Source organism: Ornithodoros turicata, chromosome 10 (assembly GCF_037126465.1).
Source record: "Ornithodoros turicata isolate Travis chromosome 10, ASM3712646v1, whole genome shotgun sequence".
Lineage (NCBI taxonomy): Eukaryota > Metazoa > Arthropoda > Arachnida > Ixodida > Argasidae > Ornithodoros > Ornithodoros turicata.
The window spans coordinates 14,745,192-14,772,796 of NC_088210.1; the positions used below are offsets into that span (position 1 = coordinate 14,745,192).

Here is a 27,605-nt window from a genome sequence, read left to right on the forward strand (position 1 = left end):
GCCAAATACGCGTTCCCGCTTCTCGCGTTCAATTCAATTCGTGTTAACCATGGTGTTAACCCCGGATCCCGATTTTGCGAGTCGTGTAATCTCAGATAGGCTTGATAGAATCAGCTATCCTTCGCTTCAAAGTATTTCTTGAAATGTTTTTGGCTCACGTGCAGTAACGTAGCCAGAACAATATGTTTCGAGAAATGTTCTACGAGAACTTTAAATGAGGGAAAAGGAATTCGCTCTTCGTTTTGCCTCTCCCAAATGCACTACCAAAGGTACGATTTCGGGGGGTGGGGGGTTTGAACCCCGAACACCCTCCCCCTCTGGTAGTAAGGTTGTTCAGGAATGCTCGAATGAAATTTTGCATTGCCGATAGTAAACAGATAAATAATGAAAAAAGAAAAAGAAAAGAGCACAAAAGCAGGTATATATAACTACAGAAGCTGCATTATTGCAGCACGAAATGAAGAAAAATAAAGGAAGAAATAAAAAAAAAGAGGAGGGGGGTTACGGCATGTGAAAAGATTTTGCGATAGGCCTTTTCGAAGGGAGGATTAGTTGCAAATCCAGATATTTATTTATTTTACCCTCAAGGTTACACATCACAGATGGGAATGGGTATACACACAAAAAATAAAAAATAAAAATAATCATGGCCTATGTACACATTACACACGCAGTTAATAGGAAGTACAAGAAAGATAATAATTTAGCACATCATTAAAATGTTTTACAGAAGTAAAGCCACAAAACTTAGGGCAAGGCGATTCCACTCCAAGGCTCGAGAAACAAAAACTTTATGAATGTGGTCCAGTCCAATCAAAGTGTAATGCAGAGAGCAGTTTATTATTGTTATTATTATTATTATTATTATTAAGAGAGTTTAGTGACAGCGTATCTTATGAACATAGAAATGCTGTCTATTTTACGTCGAGTTTGTAATGTTTGTAGGGATAGGTGCATCTTCATTAGCGTCACATTGGAAGTTTGATGGTAGTTGAATAGAATAAAACGCGCAGCTCGGTATTTGCTCTGGCGCATTAATCAATACAGAATGCATAGGGTTCCATGCCACAGATGCATATCCAAGGTGACGTCTAACCAGAACAACAACAACAACTCTATTGTGATGATACCAGAGATTTGTATTAATATGTCACTCGGAACGCGGGAAAGGTTACATTTCAAGTATCCAAATAGCTTTGTTACTAATGTGATCAACGTGTACTTCCCAAGACAGGTTCGTTGACAGAACTGCACCTAGATATTTGTATGAGGATACCTGCATGTTCAAGGGGAACGTTATTGATACAATATGAGTGACATGACCTATGCGGAGAACTTTTGCGGGATGCTCTCATGTGTTTACATTTGTTAATATTTAGTTCCATTGACCATTTTGTACACCATAGCCTGATTGCGGTTAAGTCGGTCTGAGGCTGTTTGGTGTCATTAGTAGTTTCGATTTCACGATAAATAACGCGGTCATCTGCAGAACATTCATGCTAGCTACCACAGACTGCGCCTCTTGATGCGTGCAGCCAGAACTGCATGGCCGTGCTGCTTCAATTGTGCTTATGGATCAAATGGAGCTCCCATGTGCTTCTGATGGGGGCAATGTCCTGATGAAGAATACTTCTCACGGTTGCTTACAGAAGCCTCCGGGATAAAAGCGCCACTCTGGAATTAAAAAAGAAAAAGAAAAACGCTTTCTTTCTTTTTTTATTGTAAGTCGACCTCACTCAAAGACTCGGCGTCCACGAATTTTCGAAAGAACCCGCAAAACTTCATGGTTTCGGATCCTCCAAGGGTAGGGTGACGTCGCCGAGAGCTCTGGCGTCCGTCTCCTAGCAACGGCGCGCACCTTGCACGTCTCCGCTCTCCGCCCCACGTTGGACGACTGCCAGCAGCTCGCAGCGCTGAGGGAAAAGGGAGATCGTCCTTGGAGGAGCAGTGTTGCCAGACGGGTGGCAGATTGCGCACGCTGTGACGTCATACTTCCCAAAAGTTGGAAATTAATTTTGTGACATTTCCTCGTCACACAAAGAACAATAGAAACAATATTTTGAGAGAACACAGTGGGAGACATGTGGATTCAGACGGATTATTTTTCCAATCAAACGACCGATCGATCAATCAATCAATCAATCAATCAGAATGGAACTCCGAAGATACTTGGTCCGTTGTGACGGCTTGACAGTTATAAAGGAACAATAACAACTTTATTTCAAGATGATGAATGGGGAGTTTCATCGCCAGGGGTGATTAAAGGGACAATGAAACGATTGTTTTCTTGTCTTTATTTGACACAACACATGTTTCTGAGCGTGCAACGGAAGTGTTACCTTGGGTAACCGCAGCGGTTTGTCCAGTATCGCGGGTATATGAGATAGGGGCTGCAAAACAATTAGGAGGTGGGGTCATTATTGCAGTTTCGTTTTAACAGCCTTATTTGTCGTGTCGACATGCATATAAAGCTGAAATAACAAAGGCCAACTACCCCCCCCCCCCCCCTGCTGTGGGGCAAGGGGTAGTTGGCCTTTGCACAGAAAAGATAAAAAAAGGGTGTCTCCAAACATTGGTGGGTGGGGGGGCTGGCAGAGATGGGGAGGGTTAGGGTGCCTGAATACTAGCTACCTCTGTGTAGGGTGGAGTCACCCTTTGTAGAAGCGAATGCCACAATGCCGCCATGTTGACGCCTACGATTACCATGCGTGAATGCTGTGTACCGATTTCACCCATTTTTTCAAACCTCCTCTTCTACGTATTTACTCAACTTCAAGATGTAGTGTGTAGCTAAGCGTATAGCTACACCTTTGTGAACGCATCGCGAGCTATGCATGGGAGTCAAGATGGCGGAAATTCGTAGCAGACGACGCGCTGTCTTCACCCAATGCAGAGAGAGCTAGTATTGAGGCACCCTATGGAGGGTAGCCAGCACACCCGGCGTCGAGTCAGGACAAGCGGCAGCAGAAGGGCCGTGTGGCGAAACTTGACACTGTACGCGGCCACGTCACCTATGACGTCACTGTTCCTCGCACGGTTGCACCTGTCAACAACGCTAGCAAGGAAGAGAAGCGGAGAAGCACGACGGATCTTTCTGTGAGCTGTGTGCAAAACCAACGTAAGGAGACCCCCTTGAACGCGAGGGGAAGGAAGAACATGGAGGAGAGTTCCGGAGCCCATTTCAAGCGCGCGTCGTTATAACACGGTTAAAAACACGGTGATGGTGGTGGTGGTGGTGGCGGTGAAAGGGCGGCCTCACAGAGGTGGGCAACGTCACGACTAACGCCCTGGGGGAATGTGCGTCCTGGGCCGACTTCGAAGGGAACTGTGCCGACATATATGTCTGAAAGCGTCTGAGGGAAACCCAGGGAAAACCTCAGACAGCACAGCCGGCACCGGGATTCGAACCCGGGTACCTCCCGGGCCCCATAATATTTACGCTGAAAACGGTTTTTCCTGTCGGGAAACTCGTATAGTAATAAAAATCTTGCCCGTGCACTCTTAAAAATGAACTTCACCGCATAGCACGCTCCTAGCCAACTACCATCTCGTATGATATCGTTATCTGCCCCGATTTGTTGAAAACGGGAGGCGTATGACACTTATGCTGTTCATAGTTGTCACAAAGATGTTTTTTTTTCTGGCAAACAAATTGCGCACATCAAAACCTTTCGCGCAATAGACCTCTCCCTGTTTGTAAACAAATGACGTCATAGTGTTTGGCAGCGCCACCAGTTTGGTAGGGTTGAACTACGCTCGAAGCTAGACGCGAACAAGGCCTCGCCCGAAAGCTACGGTCTTGAGAGGATAATGATGGTCCCTGAAAGGGACGCGACCTTCGGTCCCACTTTTCTTTCAATACACTCTTAAAAATGAACTTCACCACATAGCACGCTCGTAGCCAACCATCATCCCGAATGACAACGTTCTCACCCCTGATTTGCTGAAAACGGGAGGAGGAGCCTATTTTGTGCTCATTATGCGCGGCACAAAATAGGCTCCTCCTCCCGTTTTCAACAAATCAGGGGCGAGAACGTTGTCATTCGGGGTGACGGTTGGCTAGGAGCGTGCTGTGTGGTGAAGTTCATTTCTAAGAGTGTAGGAGGCAGTGAACAAGTATCCATTCGTGGAACCCAGCCCTCCCATTCCGATTTGTTTCGGTTTCAGTCTGTCTACTAACGTCATGATGACGTTTCTCGGGTAGAGGTTTATTCGGTAAAAATGACACACACACTTTCATCAAACGTCTAAACCCAAAATTTTTTTGGATGGCCCTCTGTAATACTTTAAGAAGAAAAAAATGCAAATGAACGTTGTGCAGTCTGTCAATCACGCGCTCACGACATGAAAAGGTCTTCTGTCGAGTCTAACAAGGCGCGACCAGGAGACCTCTTGACGGTGCCCACCACATAGCACCCGTCGAAGATAGGCGGCCGATATCTTGCCAAGAGAGAGAGAGAGAGAGATTACGGCTTCTTTCTAGGGCAGGGTTCAGAGGCCCGTATTGAGCAGGTGCCTCAAAGATAGGACCGCAACGTCAGTGACAAGACAGATAGGCGAGGCCGTTATGGGGGAACGTTGACCGTTCCCAGCAACGACGCTTCGGAGCTAAACGTTCTCAGTATTACCACCGTGTTCAGTGCATTCCTCCTTCCATAAAAGGTACGTGTATAGTTATAGGATATCACTCTGAAGTTTGTCCTTTGTACAAACAAACACTTCCGGTGAATGAGATGGTTTAGCGCAATCTAACATACTTGGCGAAATGATTGCTTTGATAGTCCGTTAAAGTAACTTTTTTTAGACTTCTCAGTCTGTTAATTTTTTTTTTTTTTTGTAAATAGACACTCCTACTTATTCCGCAGACCCGCAGCGGAAAGGTGTAATGACGGTGTTGCAAAAAACACCCATCTGAGACAGTACAGAGTTAGTATATACCACAACCGGGAGCCCGCTATAGGCTACCGCGTCTGCCGCACCCATAATATTCACCCACAGTCAACCATAATATTCTGAGTCATGCACGCTGTCATTCCCGGTAGGTACGGTATCTTGATGGTGACGTTACCGACGGTATATATACTGAAACTCCGGTAACTAAAAATGTGGTGTTTTCTGCAGAATATGCTCGTTGAAACTGGACATTTTGTAGAACATACACGACTTGGAAAAGAGGCTAACGTATAACGCCCTTTTGCACACTGAGTGTGAAACGTTCAATGATAAAACAGAACTTCACCACATAGCACGCTCCTAGCCAACCATCATTCCGAATGATCATCGTTCTGTGTCCTTATTTGCTGAAAATGGGAGGAGGCGTCTATCTGGGACACATTATGCGTGTCCCACATAGGCTCCTCCCCCTGTTTTGAACAAATCATGGCACAGAATATGATATCATTCCAAATGGTGGTTGGCTACACTCTTAAAAATAAACTTCACCACATAGCACGCACCTAGCCAACCATCACCCCGAATAACAACGTTCTCGCCCTAGATATGTTGAAAACGGGAGGAGGAGCCTATTTTGTGCCATGCACGGCGCAAAATAGGCTCCTCCTCCCGTTTTCAACAAATCAGGGGCGATAACGTTGTCATTCGGGATGGTGGTTGGCTAGGTGCGTGCTATGTGGTGAAGCTCATTTTTAAGAGTGTAGGAGCGTGCCATGTGGTGAAGTCCTATTTTAATAGTGTATGCCACGAAGATGTGCCCGTACTCGTATAGGTATAGAGTCCCGGGTTTGCGGATATATCCGGAAAAATATCCGAAAAACATAGAACGGTAGAAATTTAAAGCAATTTCGATTCATCCGAAAAAAAAAACAAAAAAATACTGCTTTTGGAGTTTCCACTAAGCGAAAGCCCAGCGAGGAAAGCCATGTCCTGATGGCATAGTTGACGGGGTTCGTCTCCTTCGGTGTCGGCATTGCCCCGCGTCGCCGTCTCGATCTGCTCCACTTGGGGACATTGTGACGTCATTTCGGCTAATTTCCCAGGTCTCCAAATACGCTCTGCAAGTAGGTCACGCTTCCGCGCAGCTCCTCAGTTTTCCCCCTTTCCCTCAACCTCTGACGTAACCCAACGCGGCACATGGTTGCCCCCCCCCCCCCCCCCCCCGGCACAACAAACCGGACGCGGAGGTCTCACGTGGGTAGGTTCACGCGGGAAGGAAGCAACGAAGTAACCGCAACCACAACATCGAGCACGTTGGTTACTCCGCGTCGACCGGTGAGCGGAGGAACGCTGCCCACGTGATTTCTCCGCCCATTTTCCCCTCTCCTGCGCAGAAGTTCAACTTGCACAGAGTATAGCTAGGGCTCCCTATTTCCTTTTTCTGTGAATCATGCTTCCCTCCTTTCTCAAAGTGGATCAGAGCGCACAGATGCAATGCAAATTGTCTTCTTGGGTATGTATGCTAGACTGTGTCTTGAGCCTGCGAGTGCAGAAGTACCGGACGTGCGCAAAATGGACAGCATCCCTGCACCCTGCATCCCAGACTCAGGGTTAATGACACACACATCTACCTTACACCAGCTCCGCTCGCATTTTATCCCTAATATTACATTAATAAACTTAGTTGTTGCTGGAGACACTTCCCGGCATAACGCGCCCCTGTAGCCAAAATCATCATCCGCGGGCTAACGTCGTTCTCTCCCGTGATCTGTTGAAAACGGGAGGCGTACGCCTTTATGTGACACTTCTGCGGTGACGTTAATTGTCCGGCGTACGTCCATGCTTTACAGAAATCAGGAGCGATAACGGTATCACTGTGCGATACGTATAGCCCACGGAGTGATAAGCGGTAAGGTTGACAACCCCGCAGAACATCTTCGCCTACGCGCTTAGAAATGAACTTCACCGCATAGCACTCTCCTAGCCAACCATATCATCTCGAATGATATCGTTATCTGCTCTGATTTGCTGAAAACGGGAGGCGTGCGTCTTTTTTGTGACAATTAAGAACAGCAAAAGCGTCACAAAAAAGGCGTACGCCTCCTGTTTTCAACAAATCAGGGCGGATAGCAATATCATTCAAGATTATGGTTGGCTAGGAGCGTGCTATGCGGTGAAGTTCATTTCTAAGAGTGTAGTGTTGGCTGGATATTGGCAATACAATGATCTAGTACTTATATGTATCAAGTATCCAGTATAGTACACGCTTAAAAATGAACTTCACCGCACAGCACGCTCCTAGCCAACCATCATCTCAAATGATATCGTTATCTGCTCTGATTTGTTGAAAACGGGAGCCGTACGCCTTTTCTGTGACAATTATGAACAGCATAAGTGTCACAAAAAAGGCGTACGCCTGCCGTTTTCAACAAATCAGGGCAGATAACGATATCATTCGAGATGATGGTTGGCTAGGAGCGTGCTATGCGGTGAAGTTCATTTTTAAGAGTGTATATGTATCTAGACAACATTGGGCCAAGATATTCTAGTGCTTGCGAAACGACACCTACAGTCGTACAGCAGCACTTGTGTACAGAAGTGCCACAGTTCCTTCAATATCAGCACATCGTTTACGATTACTGAAACAGCAAAAAATAAACCTGCGAACTCGCGCCGAAACAGACTGGATGAGCTGTGTGCCCAGGTGTTTTTCGCGAGGATCGCGTACGGAAAATGCGACGTTTATTTCGCGATATCCGCCGAACGGAAGCGTAAGACAATGAGACTTCTCACGATTGCACAGGCTGAAAGAGCGCCATGGCAGCCAAACTCTCATATTCCCTGGCACGGACCAGCGCTGCGAGGAAGGCCAAGGAGCGTTCCCTGGAACCTCTGACGGAAGTGGACGAGTTCGAGCGTGGTGTGGTGGACTCCAACTGGTGCTCCAGGCTGTCCATAGCCCTCCTCTGGACCGTGGGTGTACTGCTCGTTGTGTCTCTAGTGTCCGTCATCGTCTACGTCGAGTTCTTCTTCAAGTGGAATTTTCCGTTCAGGATAGACTGTAACCTCGATGACAAGCTCGACTTCAACCGGTGCCTCCGAAGAGGGTGAGTGTGTGATGGTCCTATACCCCTGTTGCTTAAGTAAGCTTCCTCCAAAGCACGAGGAAGGACATTGTCCGAAAGAAAATTGAATTTTGACAAATCGCGTATTGGTGAACTAATTCACACTTTTAGAACAGAAATTCACCGCACGGCACGCTCCTACACTCTTAAAAATGAATTTCACCACATAGCACGCTCCCAGCCAACCATCATCCCGAATAACAACGTTCTCGTCCCTGATTTATTGAAACATACTTAATACTTCATACTTCAAATATACTTCAAAATAAACATACATACATGCTTCAAAATTTGAGGCACACGCCTTTTCCGGACACATTGCATTTTGCATTAATTGTCCAAATAAGGATATTCTGTTTCCAACGGATCACGATACTGAACTGTCGTTGGCTTCGGGCGGAGTTATGTGGCGAAAGCGCGTTATTTTTTTTTTTCTCTCTCTCTCTCTTGCAATTTATGAGCTCGTTCGTACATTTTTCTGTCTCTCCACAGCTGCAGGTATGTGGTGACGGACGAGAAGCTTCCAGTCTGTTTCTTCCCTGATGACCACGGCTACATCAAAGTCGGAACCGAAGAACTTACATCCGATGGTTTCAAGCTCATGTTGCATAGGGATTCCAATCGTACGATCATAGGGAAAGAATATGAATATGTGCGACTGCAAGTGTTCTACGAGACACGAAACAGGATACGGTTTAAGGTAAGGACGTATATACGCACTCCTCTGGGCCAGAGACGTTTATGAGGAGAGTCTGGCCATTCTTTGATCTTTTGCCGTCCGGAGATGGGGAACCGCCGTGACGTCCCAGCCGTCATTGCTCCGCCTGCTTGACCGGGATGAAAAGCGAGCCGCAGCGGCGCGGGGAGATTTCAAGGCTTACCTCTGCTCCAAGATGGCGGAATAGTAGGTTTCAAGGCTTACCTCTGCTCCAAGATGGCGGAATAGTAGGTTTCTAGGCGGTAGCTCTGATCCAAGATGGTGCCACTGGCCTTGGCGCCGCCCATCGTGTGACGTCAAATGGCGCGCTTTGGGACAGGCTCCTCCCGATGGCCAAACTCTCCTAATAAACGGCTCTGCTCTGGGCCATGTGCCGCACAAAACGCTGTCGTTCTCTTTATATGTTGAAAACAACAAGCGCCGTACGCCTTTTCGTGACAATTCGGATGTACGCATTCATAAAACAGAGGTGGTGGTGGAGACGGAACTGCTCGCCGTCGTCGGTAATGCTTAGGCGGACAACGTCACGACTATCGCAGGGCGGGATCGTGCGTCATGGGCCAACTTCACGGAGAACTGTGCCGACATTTGTCTCAAAGCGTGTGAAGAAAATCCAGATGGTGGAGGTGGTGGTGGTCAAAGGGCTCGCCGTTGTCGGCGGCCTCACAGAGGTGGGAAACGTCACGACTGACGCCCTGGGGGAATGTGCCTCCTGGGCCGATTTCTAAGGGAACTGTGCCGACATGTGTCTCAAAGCGTCTGAGGAAAAACCCAGGAAAAACCTCAGATAGCACAGCTTGCACCGGGATGAACTTCACCACATAGCACACTCTAAAAACTGAACTTCACCGCATAGCACGCTCTGCGCCAACCATTGCCACGAATGATAGGGTTATCGCTTTTGATTCGAGGAGAGAGGGAGGCGTACGCCTTTTTGTGTCAATTTGGATACATTATAATTGTCACAAAAAGGTGTACGCCTCCCTCTCTCCTCGAATCAAAAGCGATAACCCTATCATGCAAGCGTGCAACATCACCGCAAAGCGTGCTATGCGGTGAAGTTCAGTTTTTAGAGTGTACGCTCCTAGCCAACCATCATCCCGATTGACAACATTTTCGTCCTAGATTTGTTCAAAACTGGAGGCGGAGCCTATTTTGTGTCTATATAGCATGCACGGCACAGAATAGGCTCCGACTCCCGTTTTCAACAAATCAGGGGCGAGGACGTTTGTCATTCGGGATGATGGTTGGCTAAGAGCGTGCTATGCGGTGAAAGTTTATTTCTAAAGAGTGTAGCGCTGAAAGAGCTCGCCAGGACTTCACCGAATCACGCGTTCCTACACTCTTAGAAATGAACTTCCCCACATAGCACGCTCCTAGCCAACCATCATCCCGAATGACAACGTTCTTGCCCCTGATTTGTTGAAAACGGGAGGAGGAGCCTATTTTGTTCCATTATGCACGGCACAAAATAGGCTCCTCCTCCCGTTTTCAACAAATCTAGGGCGAGAACGTTGTCATACGGGGTGATGGTTGGCTAGGAGCGTGCTATGTGGTGAAGTTCACTTTTAAGAGTGTAGCCAACCATAATCTCGAATGACAACGTTCTCTCGTCTCATAGCTGTGAAAAAGGGCAAATTCACTCCGCAAATTCACTGTTTGTGACAATTAACATCTGCATAAGTGTCATAAAAAGGCGTACGCCTCGGCCGTTTCCAGCGAATCAGCGGAGATAACGATGCCATTCGAGATGAGCATGTTGCGTTGTAGAGTTCTGATGTAGGACTGCGGTATAATTGTCACAAAAAGGCGTACGACCGCTTTCTCCTCAAAGCAGAAGCGATAACTGTATTATTTACTTTGCAATGGTTGCCGCAGAGCTCGTTGTGTGGTGAGGCGGCGTTTTTACAGCGTACAATCGATAAACAACCACCTGGATGGCATAGTTGCATGTACTGGGTGCTCTGCAAGAGTAGGGACACTCCTTCAAACAAACTTGAAAGCCGTCGGTGCAACTTAAAAGTGTTAGGTGTTCACTAATGTATTAGAGGTGCCTCATATAGTTTACTTTAATCGGAAAAACAGGCAGAACCTCCGCCTTTCTCGGCCCGATATTGGCTGGACATCGGGCAACATTGATCCAATACTGGACAAGTATTTACAGTACCATGCCAAAATGTTGCGATGCATGGGAAGGGAGTTATTTAGCAAGTATCTTTCAGTTTTATCAGCATTTAATAAGATATTAATTCATAATGACAAAAATGCAAGAATTTCATTGTAACGTTTCTACATCAGGTCAAGCAGCATTCAAAATGCTATTACTCTGTTTTCTGGATGTTTAAATAGTAGGGAACGCATACACCCCTCTCTGTACAAAATTGGCGTGAGGCCCTTGCCCCTCAGCAAATCACGAGGCAGAGCGATATAGTTCTGGAGTGGCGGTTGAAGCCAGAATGCCTCTACACAAGGAGGTATTGAAGCAGGTGACTAATCTTATTCAATGTCGCTACCAGGAAAAGGGTTTAGATAAAGGCTAAGAGGCATCATTGATGTTTCTTGTGAAACAGATAAGGTCCACTTGACAGGATGACACGCTGCCCAAAGTATGCGATGCGCATTGTCAAGCTTGTGTGACGTTGCCAACGTCTCTTCAGAAGACGTATATGATCTTCGTCCAAGAAATATGACACACTCTATCAGTGCACTCTAAAAAACCAGAACTACACTCTGCATATAGAGCGCGCTATGCGCCAACCGTTGCCTCGAATAATATGGTTATCACTTCTGATTCTAAGAGAGGGGCGGGCGTACGTCTTTTTTTGTGGAATTATCGTATATCCAAAGTGCCACCAAAAGGCGTGTGCCCCCTCCAATCAGAAGCGGCAACACCGATTGGCTCGCAACGTGCTATGCGTCGAAGTTCTGGTTTTAGACCTCATCCTTTTTCTGCAGAATAAGGCAGGCCTTGCTCAACGACCCATCTAATACTTTGCTCTCCCCGACAAACTCGTGCACCCTCACCGCATCCCCCATCCTTCATCCTCCTCTATCCTCCATCTGTCCGTCCTTTCTTTGTGTTTTGTCTTCTTTTTTTTTCTATATTCGTGACGACGCCCACTTCTGTGTGGCCGACAACGGCGAGCCTACCTGCCATCACCCCCCCTCCCTCTATCTGGTTTTAGACAGACAGACCCTTTCAGACATATGTCGGCACAGTTCCCTTAGAAGTCGGCCCAGGACGCACATTCCCCCAGGGCGTCAGTCGTGACGTTGTCCACCTCTGTGAGGCCGACAACGGCGAGCCCTTTCAACCATCACCACCACCACCACCTCTGCACTCTTAAAAATGAACTTCACCGCATAGCACTCTCCTGTCCAACCATAATCTCGAATGATATCGTTATCTGCACTGATTTGTTGAAAACGGGAGGCGCACGCCTTTTTTGTGACAATTATGAACAGCATAAGTGTCACAAAATAGGCGTACGCCTGCCGTTTTGAACAAATCAGGGCAGATAACGATATCATTCGAGATCATGGTTGGCTAGGAGAGTGCTATGCGGTGAAGTTCATTTTTAAGAGTGTACCATTCGCGGCAGTGGTCGGCGCAGAATGTGTTACGCGGTGAATTTATGTTTTAGAGTGTAGTCTCGGATATTTAGAATGTTTTGTTTGAACGCAGTTTGAGCCCGAAAACGACACTCGGCACGAAGCTACAGTGCTCCCAGTCACCACTGCTGTAAACGCTCACCCGTTCGACTCGCTTTACCGAGTCACTTATGAAGATGGAAAACCGTTTGGAATCAAGGTGCACAGGAACGAGACAGGAACGATTCTGTGAGTACTGTACTGCTCAGTAGGTCCCGCGTGTCTTGAGTTAGCCTTAAGAAAGAAAGAAAGAAAAAAAAAGATAAAAAAGCAATCGTACATCGTACGCGAATTATACTGAACGTATAATGCTGACCTGCAGAATTCAGGGCATTTTTGTGTTCGTAGCTCATCAATTTATGATAATATTTCCGAATCGTTTGTGCTAATTCTAGAGTTGCAGGGTCTATTAGAAATTTGTCGAGAGCCTTCAAAAACCCCGGGTTCAGTTGTCTGCAGTCAACTACCCTTACGTCGTATTAAGACGCCAGAAAAATTTGAAAAATGCCACGCGACTATACGCTGTACGTGCACGCCGCAGTGCCCTCAAGCGTGCTCTGAAAGCACGACGTCTGCGTGCTCCTTCATTCGACTACCACGGGTACCAGGTACCTAGTACCCCGGGTACTGGAACGCCGAGCTACAACCGAAATGCGCAGCCGGTTAGTCGCGTAGTACTCGTTCGCGGACGGGATACGAGTAGTATGTTCGTTGTTTTCGCCTCACAGGCCGTGTTATTTTATTTATTATTATATTTAGTTATTTTATTATAGGTTCGACAGTACACTTCCCGGAATGGTGCTCTCGGATCAGTTCCTGCAATTGTCATCGCGGTTGGCTACGGAACATTTTTTCGCATTTGGCCGGAATTTGACGAAACAAAGCGGTCTCGAATGGGAGAAATGGACCCTCTTCTCCAGGGCACACGAAGACGAAGTAAGCTTTTATCAAATTACTTTTGCGGAGCGACTTTATCGGACCAGATGTCGACGGAGGAGAGCGAAAAGGAAAGCGCACACCAAGAAGATATCGCGGAAGAAATGCCATGACTGTCCGAATGTTGTACAAAAAAAACGATGGAAGATTTGTTAGAAAGTGTCACGCGCCTAAAGTGACCCGCTGCTAGCAGACGACGCAAGCCAGTGAAGAGCGGAAGATTTAGTATCCTGTGGCGAGACAGAACCTTCCCCAGTTATACGGTACACGCGACAGTACGCGAGAAGACGTGACGTCATGTCATCCGGCCAATGGTGGGGCGCCGCGCTTTTCCCCTCTCTCTTTGCAGTTATATTTTGCGCCGCCCGTCCCGCGTCTCGACCGGTCGTTCTCGCTAGCAGACTATTCTCGGCAGCCAATCAGAAGTGCTGCTGACCTGACGTCACCACACGGGACGAGTAGCTGGGTGAGATCACAATCGCTTCGCGCATTCTTGTAAATTAATTTTCCCAAGAAAATTTTCACGCTTCCCAAAAAGGAAATATTTTACGTTATAGTTCCTAAAGGTAGCATGTTCATCTGAATCGGTGAGAACAAAATATATATGTTCAAAGTGCCTTCCAGCAGGTAGTGTGTACAACGGAGAGAAAGTGTTACTATACACTCTTTACCAAGCGTTCGGTTATTGCAGAACACCAACGATCCTAGTGTCCATCCGTTTTACATTGTGGTCGAAGACGATGGTAAAGCCCATGGTGTGCTACTACTCAACAGCAATGCTATTGGTAAGCTGCGATCACATCTTTGACGTTATCGCGTAGAAAGCGCTCATTGAATGGTGTAATAGACATATTTAGAATAGGGGACCCAAGCTCATTGAGATCCCAAAGAAATAGCGCCGTCACCACTGCGCACTTTTCTGCGCACTTTTCTGGGGTGTCGTCTGCAAACGGATGCAAACGTTCATAATTTGTTTTTTTTTAGGCCAATTATTTTTACTATTAACCACGGAATATACGTTTACAAAAGGCGAGTTTTTATTTCTTGGTTTCGTACGTCTTTTTTTTTTTTTTAATTCGCGGTTGTCAGAACTTCACACATAATACGCTGCGGAATTACGTCGGAAAACCATCACCCAGAATGGCATCGTTCTCCTCCGCGATTTGTCGGAAACGAGAGGCGTACACCCTTTTGTGACACGTGTATAGTAAGGTCAACTGTCACAAGAGGGCGCACGTCTCGCACTTTCAACAAATCAGGGGGCTTAATCGCTTCATGGTCGTTACAAGCTAACGAGTGGCGGGAAATTCAAAACGGCGGGCGCGGGAAATTTAAAAAGGTGGGCACGTGATAAAACACGTGCACGGCGCTCTTCGCGCGATACGTGAAGGCCGTGGTATACGTCACGCGCAATGTGTCACGTGCCCACTTTTTGAATTTCCCGCCACTCGTTAGCTTGCAACGACCGTAACGACGATGAAGCGATTAAGCCCCCAGGATCGATAACGGTATCGTTTTGTGCACTGACTGGACCTTTTAACGTGTTACTGTGGCGAGGTTCGATTTTAGAAGTGTATAGCGGCGCTGCCAGTTTAGGGAAGGCAAGCTCATCGTAATGCGTTATATGAAAACCCTATTGTGTAAGCCGAAGCGCGGGTGCAGGTCGCCGCATGCATCATTGCGCATGCGTGCGTTCTCGGTCTTCTTCCCCTATATTCTCTGGGTCCCCTATTCTTGGAGCTGGATTTTGTATCTCTCGGGGTTAAAAAGAGACACTCCATGGAACAGCCGCCAAATGTCCACATGTCGTCGGATACTGTATCCCTTGAACGCACAAAACAACTGTTTGTTCTGCACTCTAAGAAAAAATGGCGTGGAAAGGTGGTAACTTCTATAGTTACCACCTAGGTCAACGTAGCGTCTGATAAAGGGTGTAAAAGGGTGGTAAAAGCAATTATCATATCTCCAAATCGCTACAAAAAGGCGTACGCCCCCCTCGTTCACCGAATCAGAAGCGGTAACCCTGTCATTCGAGAACTTTGCAACCTTTTAGGCACAACATATGCGACAACTATATTACCGCCTAAAAGGTGTAACTGCTCCACCCTTTTTTCTAATAAAGAGTGTGGTGCAAACAACACCCCACACCAAACACACAATGCAGGTTAAAACTTAACGTATTGCAGACATGTTGGTGCAACCGGAAAAAGCGATCACCTTTAGAACGATTGGAGGGATTTTGGACTTTTACCTTCTCGTTGGTTCTTCGCCAGCGGATGTCGTCCAGCAGTACTTGGAGGTAGGTGGCGCCACGTCTCACGTAGCGGTGCAAGGAGAAATCGTATAAACACAATGTCGTTTTCACTCAGCTAGTTGGACGACCTTTCATGCCTCCCCAATGGGCACTGGGACCTCAGACGACGATATCGTCAGAAGCAGATCTGTATGCGGTTCCGCACCTGCTAGGCCTGCTGCAGTCTCACGGAGTGTCGCTGGTAGATGGAAGAATAATTCCTAGCAGCCTTTTCGCACACTCTTAAAACAGAGCCTCAATAACACTCTCAAAGGCTAACCGCTCAACAGAATGATATCATTATCATAGCACTCGATTTGAAGAGCGAGCAGGGCGCACGACTTTTTTGTGACAAGGTAAAACCAAAGTTCCACTGCGGACTAAACACCGTGTCTTCTCGTGATTTCGGAATCATACCGAAATTTGCGTCGTTGCAGCTGCCAAAATATTATACTGTGCGACTAGGAAGCATAATAAAATTACTTTCTAGCTTTGAGAAGCATGACGTCACGCGGCGCCCGATCTACACTGACAGCACTGCTGCTCGAAGATCGCTTTCCGTTTCCTCACCACTGCGTCTGGCAGTCTTCCAAGGTGGAGCGGAGAGCGGAGACGCGCACTGTTGTTAGAAGATGGACGGCGGGGCGCCCGGTGACGTCATCTACTCTCGGATAATCCGAAACTTTGAAGTTGTGCGGGTTCCTTCGAAAATTCGTAGAATTGCGTAATGTCATCTGACGGCTCGCTGGACCTTTTCATTGTTGGCGCCGCGAAGCAACTATGGCTATGATCGGCGCACAGACTTGGACATGATGGAGAGAGGAGAGCAGGAAGGAATTGGGGACAGGGGATCAGGATGCATCCTGGGCCGACTTCAGGGTTAACTGTGCCGACATCGTCTGGAAAGTATGCCCAGAGAAAACCTTATAGACAGCACGGCCGGTGGTAGGATTCGAACCCACTACCTCCCAGTCTTCCACACGCCGCTGGTCTATAGGTCTTTGAGCGATGCTAATGAAAAACACGGAATAACGTACACTCTTAAAAATGAACTTCACCACATAGCACGCTCCTAGCCAACCATCACCCCGAATGACAACGTTCTCGCCCTAGATTTGTTGAAAACGGGAGGAGGAGCCTATTTTGTGCTGTGCATAATGGCAACAAAATAGGCTCCTCCTCCCGTTTTCAGCAAATCAGGGGCGAGAACGTTGTCATTCGGGGGTGATGGTTGGCCAGGAGCGTGCTATGTGGTGAAGTTCATTTCTAAGAGTGTATGGCGGTTGGCTAAGAACGTGTTATGTGGCGAAGCTCTGTTTTAAGGATGCAGACCCGAGTAAGGGGGACTCACTTTAACGACATTTTTTCCTGCAGAGTGCAATCCGCATCGACAGGGGTTACGTACGCGGACTGCAGATGAATAATGACGACGTGAATTTGACGTCCCATATCAGGGCTACAGGAGTGAAGCTTCTTCTTACAGCAGTAAGTTTCGACGAGATGGGCGGCGAACATTGTTTGGGATGACAGTTCTTAATTCTTTCTCGGAACAGGATCCTCTCGTTCACGTGACTGACGGCGACAAGGATTTGCTGATACTGGTAATCTTCTTATCTATTTGTGCTGAACCAGAATGCTCGGAGAGTGAACCATAGGCAGACAAGCGTTACACTCTTAAAAATGAACTTGACCGCATAGCACGCTCCTAGCCAACCATAATCTCGAATGATATCGTTATCTTCCCTGATTTGCTGGAAACGGGAGGCGTACGCCTTTTTTGTGACAATTATGAAAAGCATAAGTGTCACAAAATAGGCTCCTCCCCACGTTTTCAACAAATCAGGGACTAGAACGTTGTTATTCGGGGTGATGGTTGGCTAGGAGCGTGCTATGTGGTGAAACTCATTTTTAAGAGTGTACGTGTAACATCACGGCACAATTATTATTTTCGGAGTGAATGCTCTTTCTGAAAATAGGGCTTCGACGCATAACACGTTGAGTGAAACCACGCTCTTAAAAATGAACTTCACCACACAGCGCGCCCCTAGCCAACCATCATCCCGACCCCCGAGTGACATCGTTCTCTCCCATGACTTGTTGAAAACGGGAGGTGTACGCCTTTTTATGACACCTATGCAGTAATGTTAATTGTCACAAAAGGGCGTACGCCTCGCGCTTCCCCCAAATCAAGTGTGATAGAGGTGTCACTCTGTACAATGGTTGGCGCACAGCGTGCCATGCGGGGAAACTCTGTTTTTAGAGCCCGTGTGGAACACTCTTAAAAATGAACTTCACCGCATAGCACGCTCCTAGCCAACCATAATCTCAAATGATATCGTTATCTGCCCTGGTTCGTTGAAAACGGGAGGCGTACGCCTTTTTTGTGACAATTATGAACCGCATAAGTGTCACAAAAAAGGCGTACGCCTCCCGTTTTTAACAAATCAGGGAAGATAACGATATCATTTGAGATTATGGTTGGCTAGGAGCGTGCTATGCGGTGAAGTTCATTTTTAAGAGTGAAGGCAACCAATGAAAAAAAATGAAACCACGCAAAAGGAACGATATCCATCCGATGCGTGTCGTTCGCGATTTATGCGGAAACGAAACTGCAGCTTTCGCCTTCCTCTTTCTCTCTCCTTCTCGAGAAGGGCGGCACGTGCGTAGCGGCATGTTATTGGTCACCCCAAACCATTCGTCCAATCGTTGCTGCAGATCGTTTGAGAAGACCAATAACAAGCCATTCCAGCATTGGCGAGCTTCTTGATGAGAAGCGCGAAGGGGAAGGCACAAACCACAGTAAAGGTTCGTGTGAACACATGACAGACTCGATTTTGTCGAACTCTCAATCTGAAATATATACAGAGTGCGGGAAAAATATCTCCCAGATCCGAAAGGCTAGCAAAAGAGGCACCCTAAACCAGGGGCGGATCCAGCCCCCCCCCGAGACGTACCTCTTCCCCCCATTCCGGCAGATTTTCCTGCCGCACGCTCCGTTTTCCGCACACGCCGCACGGTGGCGTTCCCCTACAGCTTGCTAAGCTTCGCAACATGTAGATCATAAATAAAGTTCTGGTGTGAAGTGAAATGAAAGCGCAGCAGCTCGCCGTCTTACATGGCGATCCCCCCCTTCTTCTCTCTTTTTGTTTAGTCCCCCCCCCCCCCCCCCCCCCGAGGATCTTCCCTGGATCCGCCCCTGCCGTAAACGCTGTTTAAATTTTCATTCCGTAGTCTAAAAGTGCACGAAATACTGTTTATACTTTCAATAGACCTCTACCCGAGAAACGTCATCACGACGTTGTTAGACAGACTCAAACCGAAACAAATCGGAAGGGGAGGGCTGGGTTCCACGAATGGGCACTTGTTCGCTGCCTCCTATTGAAAGCAAAATAGAACCGAAGGTCGCGTCCCTGTCAGGGACCATCGTAATCCCCTCAAGACCGTGGCTTTCGAGCGCGACCCTGTTCGCCCCTAGCTTCGAGCGTATAGTTCATCTCTACCAAATTGGTGGCGCTGTCGATCACTATGACGTCATTTGATTACAAACAGGGAGAGGTCTATGATTGTGGCCTTCATTTGCGATACAGGTTTATATAGTCGGTTCTGAAGTTTCGCATCACTCGGCGGGCATTTTTGGCGTTATCGCTGCAATCTTCCATCGTCCGTTCTAAATGCTGCCTTGTTGTTGTCCAGAATGGATGCTCAGCCTTCACAGACTTCAGCAACCCAAAGGCCGTTACCTATTGGGAGGACAGGTGCAAGAAGCTCTACAACGACGTCGAATACGACGGGCTGGTCCTTGTAAGTTGGAAACATCTAGAAGTAACCTTAGGTTAGGTTAAGAAGTAACCTGTTTCGCTGAACGTTGCGAAGATATTCCATAATATCTCGAAATGGGTGGAAGATGCCGCTCGCGCTTCTTCTACGCTATGCTGTCCCTACGCAGAGCCCAGGGAACCCTACTCGCTTGCTGTTCCCTTTCAATTTTCAGGCGAATTTGAAAATCGCCGAGAAAAATTAATTTCGTGAGGTGAGCATTCCGAGGGACACACAGGTGCGGGCGCGCAAAGCAGTAAAATGCCGTCTTGATCCATTAAATATCAAAACTCTGTGAGAGCAGCACAGATGCCGTCTTTAGGGTTATACCGCTGAAGAGAGTATGCTACTAGATCACTAATAGACGAGTTCAGAAAATCCCAGAGTGCTTAGCGTCGCTTTGAACTATGGGAATTTACTAATATGTACGAAAGAAATGGGTGGCCTCCAAACTTCCGATTTCTTCCCTACCGGTCCATTGTCCACAACGTGTCAAGGTCAGCGAAAGTGAAACGTTAAGGATTATTCTTCGTTCCCCGCTCAGCAAGCGCCCAGCATGCAATGCGTGTGCAAAGCGCACTGGGATTTTCTGAACTCGTTCATTACCTCAAATTCATCATTCTCAGTTTTTTAATTGGAGGTTTTGGAGAAATAGCAGAGTGGGAACCGGTCATCATTTAATGCCACCCTATTAAAAAAAAAAAATTGAGACACAAAACTAGGTACATGCTGGGACAAAAGTTTATGGCACATCGAGCGGCGTACTTTTTCTCCGGTGCGGCACCCTGGCGGCCGCCGGAAGTGGGTGAGTTCACTGTTTCAGAGGGGTGGAAGGGTGCGCTGTTAACGACACATAGCGGTAGCTTCTCTACTTCCGATACACACACCATAGCCCCCAAGCGACACCGGAACTCCATCCGGAAATATCCATCGTTGTAGAGTCTGGAAGTTTCCCACTAAGACACTGGTCGGTCCAGCATCAAACTGGCCAGTACCTTAGTGGGAAAGTTCCAGATGGGTCTGCCATCCCTGCCACTACTGTAGTACGACAGCTATGCCGCGAGTATGACATCCCTTAGGGTACTGGAACGTCTATCTGGCAATCTAAGATCGTAATCGTTTGCAAAACTTCATTACGTGAAGAACGAAATACGATACTGAGCAGGAAATACAACGGCCGAAAAGCATTATACTTGAGATGCATTAAAGCGCATCAAATACAGACTTAGTTGGTCACTCTGGTCTTTCTGCCTTGTATATGACGTGTATGTTTTCACTGAATCACAAACGAAAACAAATTACAGAACTCCAACGAGCCATCTTATCCAGATAATGTGAACTGGTCGTCATGCAGCAATAACACCTGGAATTACCCACCGTACGTTCCTGGTAAACATACACTTTTCCCCATTATTACTTCGCCCGATACTCGACTGGAGGCGTTACATGCTTTATTACGTGCCCATATTCAGGAGGCTTTGCTGAGCTGTTCCACCGCTCAGTGTGCGGCGATGCCAAGCAGTTTGGAGGAAGACACTATGACCTGCACAATGTCTACGGTCACACGCACGCTGAAGCCACGTGGAAGTAAGTCTTCAGAAAGTCTTTAGAAAGTCTTCAGAATGTATACTGGCTTCGATGCAATTTGTCTTCCCCTTTAACAACTACAGAGCAATCCGAGCAACTGCACCAGGCAAGCGGCCAGTGATCATTAGCAGCTCCACGTTCGTTGGCTCTGGGAAGTACGCTGGCCACTTGTATCAGCCCAGCGGTCACTGTTCTGGGGAGGCCATCCGCGCTTCCATTGTCAAAGTCACAGAGCTGTCACTCGTTGGAATTCCTTATGCAAGTCACTATGATGTTTCCGCCGTGCCTTCGAATCCGCATTTGTGAAGTGTACCTTATTCGTGTCTCAAATTCGTTGCAGGCTGGCGTAGAAATGCCTTACGGTTTTGCCGAGTGTTCCGACACACTGCAGGCGAGGTGGCTGCAGATGGCCGCATTTTTCCCGCTGTCTACGTTTCCTGCACCACGAAGGCTGGTAATGTATCAAAGTCTTTGCGTTCTTTAAGAACCCACTCTCTAGAGAATACGACTTATTTAATGACGTCACTCCACTAAGAGGAGCGAAACCGCCACAACGACTTAGGTCCGGCGAACTTTGGTTTGCGTTCGGTGTTACATGCTATTCAGAGCACTATAGATGAAGATGTAAAAGCTACAGAGATATCGTAAGACTAATATACACGCAATAGAAGAAATAGGCACACCAAATGAATGTGAATACGGTGAGAGTGAGTGCCATGAACCTCAGTACCCATATGATGGTAGTAAATCCGCTAGCAGCTGTGGTGCTCCCACGCGAGTGACGTTCTGAGTGACGTTCTGAGTATCGTAATATGAATAATAAAACCCAAGGTTCTTTTACGAAAGGCTAATTCTCATCCATAGACAGATTTCGCAGGTTGAAATTACGGGTGTTGTTTCGGAAGAAGGTTTAGCCATTGTGTCGGGTACACCACTTGGGGGCGCTGCGGGTGCATCACCACTTGAAGGCGCTTGCGACTGTTGGGGAACAGTCTGTTCTTTTGGGGAACATGGCTGGAGACAGTGGGAGAAAGGGGAACAGAGATGCGAAGTAGAGCGCTTTTCTGCGAGCGACGGCAGCGGCAACAAAGGAGCGTGGTTATCATGCTCGTTATAGCCTCGTGACCGCGATATGTTTGCGGCGTCGGCGGCCTGACTTCGAGCTATCGAAGTCTGGTTGGTATGGTGAGCTTGAGGTATTGAACGCTGGGGACATGTCAGATAATAAAACGTTTGAAGTTACAGTATGCATTAAGGCTTTGGTCCCACTCATAACCTGAAAAGTGTCATTTTCAGTCAAAGGATAGGCGACTTTTGAAAAGCTCGTTCCTTAAACTAGCTTCCTAGAGAGCTTTGTTTTTTGATGCAATGCTCAGCTTCTGTGTAATAAATCGAGAAGTACGACCATATTTGATACACGTAGTTTTTTGCTGATTTGCGTAGTGGGCGCTGGAAACAACACCCGAAATTACCTCCTAGCGTTTATCAGAATTTAGACTAATACCACTGTTTGTTTCTAGGAGCCTGACCAGCGGGAGAATGGTTTCCATTTTATTGCGGCCGCAGCGAACGCAACGAAAGATGCCCTACAAACACGCCAACTGCTGGTGCCGTACCTTTACACTCTATTTTTTGAAGCACATACCGCAGGTTTACCGGCTGCGCGCCCATTGTTCTACGAGTAAGATTATCAAGCAATTTTTTGTATACAATATATTATACATTTACATACATACATACATATTTATACATTGATATACAATATACAGCCAAACTATTTACAACAAAACTCAGGAGACAGCAAAAAAAAAAAAAAAAAATTGCTGTAGTGGTATTTTCGTTAAAAAGGTGTTCGCTATAAAGGAGTTTGACTGTATTATACAATTTTGTATAAAATACAAAAACCTTTATCGAATGGAATGTGCAGGTAGTACATGGATTCTTTTTGATACAGATTCCCACAGGACAACAGCGTGTTTCGTATCAACCAACAGTTCATGTTGGGGCCAGCCATCCTAATTTCTCCTGCAGCTGATGAGGTAAGCGCTTTTTTAAAGAGGCTGCCACAAAATTCAAAGCATTAAAGGAACATTGAAGGACCCGTTCATAATTGTTTCGTTTTTGGGGCTGCGGCGTATTGTGCAACAAATAGCATGCACTCTACTTGCACAGAAACAGAGCGCAAGGTCCATGCACTGCGCGCCCTCTAGAAACCCTTCCCCTCTTTCAAACGGCCCGCAAGTGAATGAGCGATGCTGACGTGGGGAGTTCCCCGAAACTGGTGCCGCGTCGTGTCTTTGGTAGGCGAATTATCAATAAGAAATAAGACTTCGCGGCCGCTCGTTATGGTCATACTACGTCACGGGGACCTCAGTACGTCACGACAGGGGATCGAACCGGGGACTCCCGGTTCGATCCCCGCAACCAGGACTCCGCAACCAGGGCTCCAACGCCGTTGCCCGCTGACAAGATACCGTTCAGTGAAAATGTTCTGCATGGTTGCTGCTGCTGAGTCCAGACGACTTCAGACCGATTAAGAGACTGGTTGATAAATTAAGCAGCGTTTTGAGAAATACCAAATGCCAGTTTGCTGCTCATTTAAGGGGTTCCAGCAAGTTCCTCATTGCATTTAGTCGAGGGAATGCTGCCGGTTAGTTGGTATAGTGCATTTGGGAGAGGGCAACGTCGGTGAAATCCTCCTCCCCCAAGTAAAGTCCTCATAGAACCCCTCCCGACATATTTTTCTCGCTACGCCACTGCGCTGTTGCTTTGCGTCGCGAGACGACCATAATCATGAGCGAAGCCACAGTGGTCGGCCCGTGGTTTAATTTTGCCCAGCTGAGGGTTCTTCTAACGCGACCCCAATAATCGAGTAATCGAGCTCAAAACGCATGCATTGCCGTCGGGTCATCGTGAGAGCTCGAAAGAACGATAATTAAAAAAAAAAGCGATTAACGATTGCTAGTTCTTTTTGCAACATAATAAGCACTTTTGAAAGGAGGTCCGAGGGACCTTTTCCCACAACTGCTTATGCGCATGCACTGCGGCGGCGACGACCTTGGGAGCGCCAGACAGGGTTATATTCATATTCAATAGATGGCGCTTGGTGGGGCTGGTCCACACGGTTTATGCCGGCAGGAGTGGAACGGAAAGACACCGCGAGCTCTGACCGCAAGGGCTCGCCGGCGGCACTGCAAGACCGGCTTCTGTTGGCGCATATTTCGCAGTAACGGGAGTCGGCTGGCAACAGAACGCGGATAATGCGGTTCGAAACGCATGTATTCTAGAACTGCGTAAAACTTCGAATAAAGTGATAATTCGAATAAAGCGGTTTCGTTATAACGAGGGCTTTCTGTATATGTTTCGCAACCTGAACTTATAATGAACTGCTTAACGCGCTTAACGAATGGACTTCTGTTTAACAGGAGGGCAACATGGAAGCATACTTCCCGCTCGGTATCTGGTACGAGTTCACCACTGTAAGTTCATTTCAAATTGTCAACTTTCAGAAGTGTGAAACACATTTTACTCGTAATATAACTTAGTGTTTATCTTAATCAACAGGGAAAAGCGATACGGAGCGAGGAAGGCTCATTTTTGACATTATCAACATTCCCAAACCCGCATATCCATATCAGAGGAGGCCACATTGTGCCTCTCCAAAACTCTACTCTGGGGTGAGTGTGTTTTGCACGTACTTACGAAGACACAAAATGGCAAAACCCGGTACACTAATGAAGGAAAGTGCTCTACAGAGTACCATATGTCCCAGTGCACAACGCGCACGCGGACATAGTAAAAAGTGTCGCAAAGAGGCAGTGCGCGTTAGTGATCAGTTTCTTTTCCCGGATGAGCTGCTGCTGAGACGCCATACAACCTTTGGCTTAGCCCCGACGTGTTCGTTTGATAAGATATGTGGTGCATGACATCATGCACACATTGTACTGCACGACACAGTACAGTACAATCCGGTTAATTCGAACTCAAAGGGGGACCGACGATTTGTTCGCATAAAGCGGAGTTCGAAGTAAAGGGGAGCAACCCTGAATGAGGGCTTGATACTAGCTGCACGGGAGACGCGTCACGGTGGCTCGCTAGGCCTTGCCGCACGTTCGTCATGGTCACGCGATGCCGGAAATATAAGAGACTTTCATTCATTCCAAAATATTTATATACAGGCAAGCACGAAAACATCTCAGAGCAGAAAATAATCTAGTATTACACGCGGTTGCATGAGTTTCTTCAGTCGCGACTCAATCAACGTCGTTTGCGATGTTCAGCCCAACCCTCGCGAACTCGAATGTCGCCGACCCAATTCGAGAATATATCCCCTCTCATCCACGCCTTTATCTTGGCTGGGCTGACAACAGGAATTGTCTTGATCCCCTTAAGACTAGGAGGCTTACTTGATTGCCGACCACGAGTATGCGGCATCGTTCCGCGCGTTCGAGCACATTATTGGGATTCGTTCCTTGTTCCTCTGGCACAAGCACAAGTTCGAATTACCCGGAAATTCGAATTACTCGGAAGTTCGAATTACCCGGAGGTTCGAATTAACCGGAAATTCGAATTACCCGGAGGTTCGAATTACCCGGAGGTTCGAATTACCCGGAGGTTCGAATTACCCGGAAATTCGAATTACCCGGAAGTTCGAATAAAGAGATTTCTAATTATGGGGACTGCGGTGCAATGAGGAAAAAGTTGCAAAAGTTGAGGAATGGAATGCAGTTGCAGCTTTTCTTATTCACTGTACTTCGAATAAGCATATGTTTCTCAATAAAATTTTGATTGTTCACGTATTGGTTTCAGATTGTTTGGGTCGGATAGCATTTTGGATGCATTTCATGCGCAAGTTTGTTTCAGACAAACCTCACTGGAGCTGTTTGTTGCACCAGATGTCAATGGGGCAGCTATTGGAAGGATATTTCTCGATGACAAGGAAACCTACCGTAAGCATTCTACGCCACCATTTTTTTAAATGAAATATTTGTGCCGGAGGACTTCTTAGCTCCAAAGCACTACTCTGAATACGCGATATTATTTTCAAAAGGGAGCCACAAAAAGCTTTACAGTTGCACCTCTGTGATTTATGCAGTGTGAGTACATCTCATCGCTGCTTACCTGTACATATCACACCGAAAACAACAGTCTCAGTTGTTAGCTGCCTTATTGCTATAATACAATGAAAAGTAAAAATTCTGTTCGTTCAGTCGTTATATTACATTAATATTATCGTTATACTATCATATAACATATCATATTATAGTAATGTATATCATATAGCATAATATTATCGTTACATTAATCTAAAACAACTGTTTGTTAATAACACATTAACAAAAGATATCAGTCTGCCCTTCAACCACTATTCTCCATCGTCAGGGGAACAACAACTTTGACATTATGGTGAACTTCCACTATACTGTGGTTAACTATAAGTTGTTACCATATGCTGTTCCTAATGCGATAACATGTCACACAGAGGACCATAAATTTATCAGGCAATTCAGCATCTTACATATTTCATCCATGAAGTTGTTAAGCTAACTACACCTTTGACTTTGATGCCCGTTAGGTGAAGACTTGAAGAGCGACAGCCAGCAAATGAGCTTTACATTTTCCAAGGTGATTATGCAATGTTTATGTCACCTTCCAGTGCATCACATATATTCTTCCTCAACACATTGAACTCAACTGTGCTCTTTACAACAAGTGAATGGGGTGCATATATTTTACAGAGAGACACCTTGTACACCTTGACCACAATACTCGAGTCCAGTGAAAGAAATGATGCAGGAGTTGTCTTAAGTAGCATTCGAATATGTGGAATTCCCAAACCATCCAGCATTGAAATGAGTGGAAAAGGCAAAACACTCGACTCCATGTACTACTATGAAGGAAATGTAAGTAGATATCATAACCAGTGCTTCTAATTCATCGAGTCCTTATTTGCTATAACAAAAAAATAAAATAAATAAAAGTGTCAATATCCTGTTGTCTACCACAGGCATTATCTGTAGGGACGTTCATCCTACAGTGTGAGGAAGTGTGGGGGGTGGACTAGCTTTAAGAGCTACAACTATTGTTGTTAAAGCTCACTTCATTTGGCTGCTAGAGATGTAAATTTCGAAGTCCTCCACACCCAAGTTTCATGTTTCATACCTGATTGAAAAATTTAACATGTTTTTGATATGACCATTTAAAAACTTCTTGAACAGCATTTATTGCAACAAATTACCAAAATTTGCCCAAAGCATCGAAACATAAGCCCTGGCTAGATGACTCACTGTATTATATTTTTTGCTCTTTTGTCAGGTACTTCATTTGCACTCCCTAGACCTTCAGCCTGGAAACCACACGATAAGAATCACATCTCCAGCGAATGTTTATTAAAGAACACAGGCTTCTGTACAAATGATGCAATATTTCAAATGATCTACCACGGCAGCTGTCGACTTGCAACTTGAGCTCCATTTTTGCTCTGGGGCTGCAGAAAGAATGCAGAGAGAGAGAGAGAGAGAGAGGTGGGAGAGAGACAGAATGGAGATGATGAATGCTTTTTACTTTACTGTTTACTTGCATCATT

At 46.6% G+C, this 27,605-nt stretch overlaps 2 protein-coding genes across 5 annotated transcripts in view; one reads left to right on the plus strand and one right to left on the minus strand.

The window, feature by feature from the left end:
* Positions 1-4,516: 4,516 nt before the first annotated feature.
* LOC135370602 (lysosomal alpha-glucosidase-like) lies at positions 4,517-27,466 on the plus strand. Its single transcript, XM_064604374.1, has 23 exons — positions 4,517-4,662; positions 7,697-8,000; positions 8,511-8,718; positions 12,422-12,576; positions 13,161-13,323; positions 14,015-14,108; positions 15,510-15,622; positions 15,693-15,818; positions 16,991-17,101; positions 17,170-17,217; positions 19,310-19,417; positions 20,737-20,821; positions 20,905-21,019; positions 21,103-21,277; positions 21,360-21,473; positions 22,540-22,700; positions 22,974-23,058; positions 24,445-24,498; positions 24,584-24,696; positions 25,883-25,968; positions 26,595-26,644; positions 26,758-26,922; positions 27,335-27,466. The coding sequence occupies exons 2-23, from the start codon at positions 7,711-7,713 to the stop codon at positions 27,410-27,412; spliced, it is 2,697 nt and encodes an 898-aa protein (XP_064460444.1). The 5' UTR covers positions 4,517-4,662; positions 7,697-7,710; the 3' UTR covers positions 27,413-27,466.
* The window catches only part of LOC135370601 (trafficking protein particle complex subunit 11-like), a 58,757-nt gene continuing 58,538 nt past the window's right edge, over positions 27,387-27,605 (minus strand). For all 4 annotated transcript variants that reach the window (XM_064604370.1, XM_064604373.1, XM_064604371.1 and 1 more), the window contains one exon: positions 27,387-27,506. In XM_064604370.1, the coding sequence (XP_064460440.1) occupies positions 27,456-27,506 (51 nt within the window). In that variant the 3' untranslated portion in view covers positions 27,387-27,455. The remainder of the gene's footprint in view (positions 27,507-27,605) is intronic.